Source organism: Geospiza fortis, unplaced genomic scaffold (assembly GCF_000277835.1).
Source record: "Geospiza fortis unplaced genomic scaffold, GeoFor_1.0 scaffold394, whole genome shotgun sequence".
Taxonomy (NCBI): Eukaryota; Metazoa; Chordata; class Aves; order Passeriformes; family Thraupidae; genus Geospiza; species Geospiza fortis.
This window is the reverse complement of record NW_005054509.1, coordinates 732,227-741,300: the sequence shown is the minus strand read 5'-3', so window position 1 is coordinate 741,300 and position 9,074 is coordinate 732,227. Positions and strand designations below refer to the sequence as shown.

Below are 9,074 nucleotides of genomic sequence, written 5' to 3'. Positions count from 1 at the left end.
TAACATCATCCAACATTTGAGCCATATATAAATTAACTGTATTTTAACTGGTTTATTTTTAACTCTAAATATTAGTCATTTACAGAAATGAATAAAAATATTTTGGAAAAGGATAAATTCTTGTTTAACTACTTAAATTTATCAACCTTGATGAACGTCTCATTCTGCAAACTGGCATTCCAGTCCAGATCGTAAGGCTGGAATCTGAAACTGTTTTAGGATGATGGCCCTGCTGTTTCTGTTTTATTAGATAAAAATGCCTTGGCAAAGTGTATTGCAGCTAGTAAGGTTTTGATTAATGTTTTTTTAGTATGACTATATCACTTCTATATGTACTTCTATAAATACTTCTTTACGTAAGTATTTGCTGGAGGTAAGTATGGACAGAATCATATCCCTATGAAGATTTCATGATGAAGTGTTTTTTCACTTAAAGCAATAACAGCTTAGCTAATAAAGTAAAATTTTACTCTTATTCAAAGCACTTTAAATGCTTCAATCAATTTTCTGTTAAAAACAGTTTGAAGCTTTCTCAGCCAAAAAAGTCTAAATTAGGGCTTGATGACTACTGCTCAACACAGTGCATTTCTCTCCTACAACACCTTCTAGAAATACTTTGGTTACAATTATTTAAGAGATCTGAAAGAAAATACTGTCTGCTGTCTATAACAGATCTCAAGATCTGTGAATCTCTCCATTATTACTGTTGGTCTTACTTCAAAATTTCTGAAAGGAAAAGCAGTTTCACAGGTGCAGTCAATATTTATTTTCTGCAAAATGAAATCAAATATCATTAATGTAAACATATGTAATACATAAATATTAATCCATTAAACCTTTGGGGATCATGGCACTGAACTTTATGGCAGTCGTGTCACTTGACAATAATGTTTCTTGCCAATAACAGAGGTTTCCACATCAATAAACATATCTGAGAATAGGAGAACCCTTTACAACATAAAAGAACAGTACCTGAAAGAAAATGCTACAGAGAATGGTTACATGGGGCCGTTCTTTAAAACTATGTAGACTGAACAACTGCCACTAAAACTCCCTCTAAAAAAATAAAATGATTTGTTAATAACTTCTATTACCTAAAGTTAGGTAGATCATGCCAGGTAGCACAAAATACAGTAGCTGGAATATGGAAAATAATTTGGTAGGTCCATCTAATGCTTCGGCAGAGCTGTGTAGAAATCAAGAAGGATTCTCTGTTCCTTCTTTAATCCTTTTCCTTTTTTCTTCCAGTGCTTGTTTAAACACAGTTTTCAAGGTATTGTAAACATATGGCCCATTCTCAGAATCGAAGCTTATCTAATAAAAGAGAGAAGTTTCAGTTCAGTTGTTAAAGAGATGCCATACAGCAAAATGCAAAGTATATGCACAACATTAAAAAAAAAAAGCTTTGAGATTTATCAAAGAAAAGATTTGTTTTTGATGGAGTGCTTAATGCCAAGTGTTTTCAGTTTTATGCTAACTAGACATTAAAGTAAAACAGAAGAAGGAGAAATGTAGTGATTGTTTTAACAGGCAGATTTAGAAAAGAGGAGGAAACAGCACAGTGAACATTCTGTTCAAGCTCAGATTTCATTGACTGAATCTGAGAAGAAATCTGAGCTGAGCAATAGCTTCACCTGTCACTGTTACTCAATGAGCCCAAAGCAGAAATTAGTTACTCACATCCTGTGGTACAGGTCTGGAACAGAACTGACTTGCAGTGTAATTTCAGAAAGTGATTTAATTTGATGGAAAGAATTCACATGGTACAGAATCTACCAAAGCCTTTGGGAAGCTACTCTAGGTGATTAGTCAGTGTCACCCTGTAAAATTCTCTTTTCCGTAATTTGAAGATGTCCATGAACTGGCAGTGGTCCAGAAAGAGAAAAACGAGACTCCAGGATTAAGGTTGTAGCGACAGAATTTAATTTTTTAGAGAATATTTCCAACCCTTTATGTATGTGATTATTATAAAATGTAAACTCTCAAATAAATAAGCTTCGCTGAAGCATGAAGGAATTACTGTAGCCTTTCTCATAGAGGCCTCCCTCTGTTGATTGATTCACCCTTCATGATTTAAACCAAGTAAATACAATATCTTGGATAGTTATTTGGGATTACTTGCCTTGGTGAAAGCTTTAATAGCACGAGCAAGTAAGGCCTCCTCCACATCAGCTGGCAGCACTTGCAGTTTCACCACACAGTGTAAAATACAAAGGATGGTCTGACACTGCTCCTGGTGGGGAAAAGGAACAGCATCTCATCAGAAAAAATATTTCCATAAAAAGCAGTTTAGCACTCAGATTTTGTTAACTGCTGTTTAAACACCAGGTTGTGCCTTCCTGTGCTGAAACTTCATGTGCAGGAGTTGGTGGGGAATTCCCACCAGCCCAAAGAGCCTCTGCATAATTATTTCAGTCATGATAGGAAAACTCTTCTCCTGACTGCTACAAACTACTCTGGTAATTCCTCCTTATTTCTGGGAATTTCAAGATTCTCTGCACGAACAGTAGCCTTCCTGTGAATTGGCATTGGAAGGGTGAGATTTGATCTTTTCAGCCCAAAATGCTGTGCATGTTCAGGGCTTTTTTCCCCATCTTGTACCTCTCTCTGTCCTTCCCAGTCTCCGTCACCACTGGAAGCTGGCAGAAAGACACCTGAGCACTGCTAGCAAGGAGGAAGAAAAGGAAGAACAATCTCTGTGGCTGTTCCTTCCCAACCCTTTTCCAGCTTAATTAAGGGGCTGGAGGATTTGTCACACAAGCAACCTGCTCTAGGTAACTGTGTTTTGAGCAAGACACTTGGACTAGAAGATATCTAGAGATACCCAGACAATTCACACAATTTGATGCAGAATGAATTCTCATTCTGATTTTGAAAGAGAATTAAGTGGCTTTTTTAAAGTGCAACCCTTGCCTAAAGTGAAGGAATGAATTGTCAGATCGAATATGTACCTTTCCCAGCAAGTGGAGTGCATCCTGGGATTCTGTACAATGTTTTGCCAGCATGTCAATATCATCTTTGGATATAATAGGTTCTTTCAGCTGCTCTATCCATGACCACATCAAGCTGCAGAGGATAAAAGGATCTCTCTCGGAGCAGATTTTATCCCAAGCTCCATCTTGAGAATTCAGTTCTTTCTTAAAACAAAAAAACAAACAAACAAACAAAACAAAACTGAAAATGCATCATCTATATATCTTTGCCACATTATTTTGATTGTAGCAGTATTTGGCTTTTATGTTCCAACAAGAAAAGAGTTATCGAAAAAATTTGTATTTTTTTCCAGAGTATCCACATTAATCAGCAGCAGTACAAGTGATTCTTTAAAACAGAAGGATGACAGCAGCAGTGCAGCTGAGAACCTCCCAATACTCCACTGGAATACATAAACCAGCTTTGCATTACAACTTCAAAGCAAATGTTGCTAAGAGGATTTGGGTTTGACAATAAGCAGTTAAGTTTCTACTAAATTCTTTTTCTTTTACTCACAAATCCTCTGATTAGTTTTGAGAAAACACTGATGAAAACCAACTCAAACCTTTAAAACCTGTACTATTTCTGTGCCACCAGCAGCCATGTTACAACCAGAAATAATGGCATCAATTTCCCCCAGTTAGGAAAGTGAACATAACCAGAACCTCCACCCTCCTGCTATAGCCCAGAATGTGTAGGTGCATCTTGCCAGCCTGTGAAAGACCTGAACCCAGGCCTCATATAAATTGCTATCCCAATGTGCCATTTCAAAGCTCCACGTGGCATTTTTGCCATTCCAGGAATTCACTGAGGTGAAATATGCAGCACCCGTAGCACGGATTTGAGTTAAAAATTACCTGCCACATTTCTACCTTCTGCTTCACTTCATCCTCTCCCAGAAATTCATTTATATCTGCAAGTGCTTTGGCTGCCAAAACTCTTCGGGCTTCCAAACTTAATTCTGACTGCAGAACAATGTGTGGAATTGTCTCTGACAACTCTCTGCTACTCTCACTTTCATTTCCAATGGAAAAGTTCACTTTGGAAGAGGAAGAAGAAGAGTCAGAGTCCTCAGAGAGATAGAATCTCCTGCCATATATATTGGTCTTGTGGTCCTTCCTGGGAGCAGTCTCACTAGCAAAGCTGTGCCTTTGCATCCCAGGTTCCTTGGGATTGTGCATGGACGCGAGGCCTGAGGAAAAGGTCCTGCTGCGGTGTACTTCTTTGGTAGAGCTCCTTCTGTGACAGGAGCCATCCCTTCGTCCATCCAAATCAAATTTCCCTTGATTCCAGAATGTGCACGTGTTACGCACTAATGCTTCTTTGTTTAACTCTAGCTGTGGCTTTGCCTCACCTGTGGCAGAACATTCCTCTCCACTGTTCTGCTTGAGTTTGTTGTTCACTAAGATCTGAGCAGGCACTGTCCAGGCAGTGTCATCCTGTTCCAAAAGAAACTCAGTTCTCCTTAGGTCTGACTCACTGTAGCTCAGACGCCTTCTCATATGAGTAAGAGGCTGAAGGCATTCGACATGCCTTCTTCTACAGAAAGCATCACATTCATGTCCCAGGGAGACATGTGAGTCCTGGCTGTCGAGAGTGGAGGAGGGGGCGTAGGACGAGTCCGACGTGTCGCTGTCGTGCCTGGCCAGCTCCCGCTCGAGCTCCGTAGATGCCAGCTGGGACACGGTCTTCTCAATCTCAGCTGAGAGGTCTGGGATGTCCAGCAGCTCTGCCTCTACCACCTGTCTGTTCTCGGCCAGGTCCAGCAGCAGCTTGCACACCAGGTGGATGAGTTTTGGCACGTGCTTGAGGTGCCTGCTCTCGTAGCCGTGGAGCAGGTGCCTCTGGCGGGTCAGGTACTGGGACAGGGTGACCGCATGCGCCTTGGGCTCGCAGCACGCGAAGACGTTGCGGAGAGGGACCAGGAATTGGGAGAACTCCCTGACACACAGCAGCTGCCCCCGCGTCTGGATGGAGTTGGGCCTTTTGGCTCTGACAAACAGAATCGCTTGATCAGCACTCATTCTGGTGGCAAAAACTAAGTAGCAAGCTATTAGAACACCTGGAAAATACAAAGACGGGATTAGTGAAGGAACTGTCAGACTCAACAAATACTCAGTGGAAATATGGGATAGAAATTAATATAGGTGAAGACAGAGTGTCCTCTATTATGTGATGCTGTTACTTAAACGTAATTGCCTGTGAAGAAGCACGAGACAGTGAAGCCCTGCTCACTGCACTGCAGTGGGAGCTCCCCACAGCCTCTCCAGGAGTTCCACTATTCACAAACATGGGAGTAATGGAGGCTTCTATGGGAAGGGCACAACCAGAAAGGACTTGAAAGGAGCAAATGAAATTTTAGGTGCTCCACCAAATCTACCCAATCCAACAGTGAGTGGCAGGTTTGTGAACATGTTATAAATACTGGACAATGAAAGTGTACCAGAGGAATCTTTCCCCTCCAGAAGCAGTTCTCACATTTGAATGTAATGGAACAATTATACAGATTAAAAACTTCTCTATCTTACAGGTCTTTGGTTTTAATATACTAAAACTGATCTTCTCTAGCCATTGAGGACATTTGGATACAGTAGTTTAGCACTTTTAATCATTTTATAGAAGTCCATCTTGCAATGACACAGAATCTAGCCCAGTTATTACTGGTTTATAACCAGAGATGGTTGGAGTTTCTAGAGGAACCCTGGTGCTGCTCCTGCATGGGGCACATACCTGTCCTCCCGAGTCCTGCATGGCAGTGAACAGCCACCCTCCCCTCCTGGAGGGCGAAAGACATCACCTTTACCATGTCAAGGATAGTCGTGAGAGATGCCACGCCATAATCCTTCCATCCAAAATTATAAAAATAAACTGAAATAAAAAGAGAGACAGTGATTTTCTGCCACACCAAATGTGAAAGGTGTAGTAGTATTTGCAGGGGAGAGATTACTAATAAGAAATTATAGTGCTAAGATTGCATAATGGAGCTTAAAATCTGACTATATCTTGTTTGCAAGAGATTATTTTCCCATTTCAGTGTATGCTTGCTATTGAAACTTGATAGATACACGAAGCTAGCAAGGATTTGTCAAACTCAAGTTCAGCCAGAATGTAAAAGAGGTAACAAAACAGTGATTCATGCAAAATTGCTCAGCTATATATAGAAAGAGGGCAATTTTTTCTTTTCAGAAATAAAAGTACTTCTTCAGTCAGCAGCTGCTTTTTACAGAGAGGCACTTTCTCTCTTCTCACCATAACATGAAAATACAAAAATACTGTCAGGAGCAGTGTCCTTACATGAAATAACCTTTTATAGTCCAGGTAAGAAGACATGAGTGTACCAAAATTTGTGAATACAGAAGAAAAAGTGAACTGCTGTCCTTCCTTTAGAAACACCTGAACATAAACCCTCCATCTCTCTCTGTATAATACACAATCTTCAATAATGTGTTATTTGCTCTTCATTGTATTTGCCAGGTTTCACGTTTCCTACATAGCTGCCTTTAATTCACAGGAATTCAAGTAAAAATCCTTAAATGTCAAAGTCAATAATTAATGAGGAACAACAGCAGGAGGGAACTTACTGCCAGCCTCCATAAAGGCTTCAGGACGGTAGGTGAAGCCGCTCTCCTGCTCCAGGGGGTTCCCACAGCTCGCATGCTCCCCAGGACGCTGAAGGTTAATTATGGTTTTTATGCCACATCTTAAGGAAGGAATAGATGAGTCAAAGTATTACAGGCAGCCAAAATCTCATTGTCCCTTATTTTCTGAAACACATATTTATTCTTAGTGGATAATAAATCTTTACCTGTAGAGTGTTAAAATGAAAGGATCTTTATCAACAATCCAAATCTATGTTGAAAGAGAAAATGGATCAGGAATTACACCAGTAATATTTACAATAAATAATGACTAAATTTGTTACCTTTCAAACTGCTCAATAATGTTGTACTTTTCAATTAATTCTGTTGAGGGTCGAGCCATAGCCAGGATGTTATCTGTTATCCTGAGAAATTAGAAAAGTTAATAATAATGTTATCATTAATAATTTCCTGGGTGTGAATCTTCCAAAATAAGAATATCATCGTATTCAAGAAATAGAGAAATACCTTGGTGATTAATTGGAATTACTTTTTAAAATTCTACTATGCCACAGTGTTAATGATAAACCCTATTAAACTGATACAGATGGAACATTATCAAAAGACAATTACTGGAACTGCTTAAATGCCAGGATGTAAGTAAAAATTCCTTTGAATAGAAATCTGGACCCAGATCCCTGTTTATTCCTTTAAGGTTTGTAAATGCTGCTTGAGCATTTGCTGTTAGAAAAAAAACAGTAAGAATGTCAAGATACATTTCATGTGACTTTTGCTGCACATGAATGTCCTTCTGAACACATGTCCACATTATTTCATCTGCAAGAAATGCTTTTACTTTTCAATTTTAACATATTTAATTCATTTGCATCCTAATCCTTAGTAGTCCAGAACAGCTTTTTAATAATTCATGACACGCAGGTATTTATTCTTTTGGATCTGAACCAAACCCACTGTAAGTCAACAGGAAGCCCTTCATTATCTTTCCTGGGCTGTGTACAACAGCCACTACGTCAGGTTCTAATTCCAGATCAAATTGTCGGTACATTTGACATTCGGCAGCTGGTTTTTCAAAAGCCTGGCTATTTTGCCGCGTTGAGCCGCTCACCAGGAGGAGTAGAGCCCCTTGATGGCCTGCTCGTGCTCGGCCCAGCGCGCGGGGTTCTCGTACTTGCAGGCGCGGCCGCCGCAGGCCATGGAGCACTGCATGTGCCCGGGGATGACGTGGCGCAGCCGCTCCCCCATCTTCGTGTACTTGGCTGTGGGGCGCCTCGAGCTCCCTGCGACACAGGCAGAGCCACGTTAGCCAGGAGCCCACTGAAAAATACCACTTCAGCCTTATGACAGAGTCACAAACACCAGAAAAATATGCAATATGTATTTCAGGCTCGTTGTTCAAGGAAGGATTCTGAGGGGAAAAAATTGCTTGCATTACTGCCAGGTATTTTTTCTGATGAAGTTAGAGGTTAGTGACATCCTTTGCATCTGAAAAAAGTCATGGTCCTCTTCAACCTGAAATCAATATAGTTAACCATGTCCTTGGAGTATGCATGAATGTGTGCTTCCGTTTTACCTGTTATTTATAACTGAGCTGTTAGAGTAAAAAGCATGTATTAACACCTGAATAAGGAATCAGTGAACAAAACAGAATATACAAAATACAAGAAGAAAATTAAACCCCACTATTTTATCCACACATAAAAAGTACAGTTAACAGAACAAAACTATAGTAATACCGAGAAAATACCCAGAACTGCCATTAGTCTCAATGAAAAGTACTTTACTTTTTTTTTCAGGAAAAGTGGCGTCTAGCTCCTCGGGGCTGAGCGACGACAGAGCCACCATGACCCGGTGAGTGGACGAGGAGAGCAGCTCCACCACGGAGCTGCGGCGCCGCTGGCTGAGGCGGAGAAGGGGATCGGAGGAGGAATGCCTCCGCCCCTGGAAGAAATAGCTAAAGATGCTGACGGCGGAGCGCCGGCGGGGGGAAGGCTGCATGGCTGCGCGGCCCCAGCTCCGCCCGGCGCCGCTGCCCGGGGCGCTCTGAGCGCAGGGGAAGTTGCTCAGCGCTGAAGTTGCGGGAGCGGAGCGGAGCATCCCCGAGCGCGCTCGGCAGCTGGTCCCCGGGCTGAGCTGTCGCCATGGTAACGGAGGATGCAGGCGCTGCTGCCAGCCAGCCCCGGGCTGCTCCTTTCCACAGGGATTGCGTCTGCTCGGGACAAACTGTTCCACCGCTTGATGAAAATAGTTGCTTGTCAAGTAGGTAATTTTCAAAACGCGCTGGGAACAACCAAAATGTTTGTAATAAACAATGGGAGTATTTAGTTCCTGCTCAATAACAGGCATTCAGAACTCGCTAAGACACAAAATACTCCATTCAACAGAACAATCAAAATGTAGCTGGAGGCTCTGCCTCCTGAGAGATCTGTAAGGAAGCACATTATACTCCCCCACCTCTTGGTTCTTCATTCCACAGCCACCTCTCCTCCTCCACTTCGCTGCTCC

General features: G+C 41.5%; 1 protein-coding gene across 2 annotated transcripts in view; it reads right to left on the bottom strand.

Annotated features, from left to right (window-relative positions):
* Positions 1 to 742: 742 nt before the first annotated feature.
* PTPDC1 (protein tyrosine phosphatase domain containing 1) overlaps positions 743 to 9,074 on the bottom strand; it is an 18,451-nt gene continuing 10,119 nt past the window's right edge. Inside the window, exons 1-9 of one of the 2 annotated variants that reach the window (XM_005428858.2) lie at positions 8,354 to 8,567; positions 7,678 to 7,849; positions 6,896 to 6,976; positions 6,555 to 6,673; positions 5,704 to 5,841; positions 3,831 to 5,035; positions 2,952 to 3,137; positions 2,123 to 2,233; positions 743 to 1,314 (exon numbers count right to left, since the gene is read on the bottom strand). In XM_005428858.2, coding sequence (XP_005428915.1) covers positions 1,198 to 1,314; positions 2,123 to 2,233; positions 2,952 to 3,137; positions 3,831 to 5,035; positions 5,704 to 5,841; positions 6,555 to 6,673; positions 6,896 to 6,976; positions 7,678 to 7,849; positions 8,354 to 8,567 — 2,343 coding nt within the window. In that variant the 3' untranslated portion in view covers positions 743 to 1,197. Of the gene's footprint in view, positions 1,315 to 2,122; positions 2,234 to 2,951; positions 3,138 to 3,830; positions 5,036 to 5,703; positions 5,842 to 6,554; positions 6,674 to 6,895; positions 6,977 to 7,677; positions 7,850 to 8,353; positions 8,568 to 9,074 lie in introns of those variants that run through there. The other variant, XM_005428859.2, reaches the window with a different exon arrangement.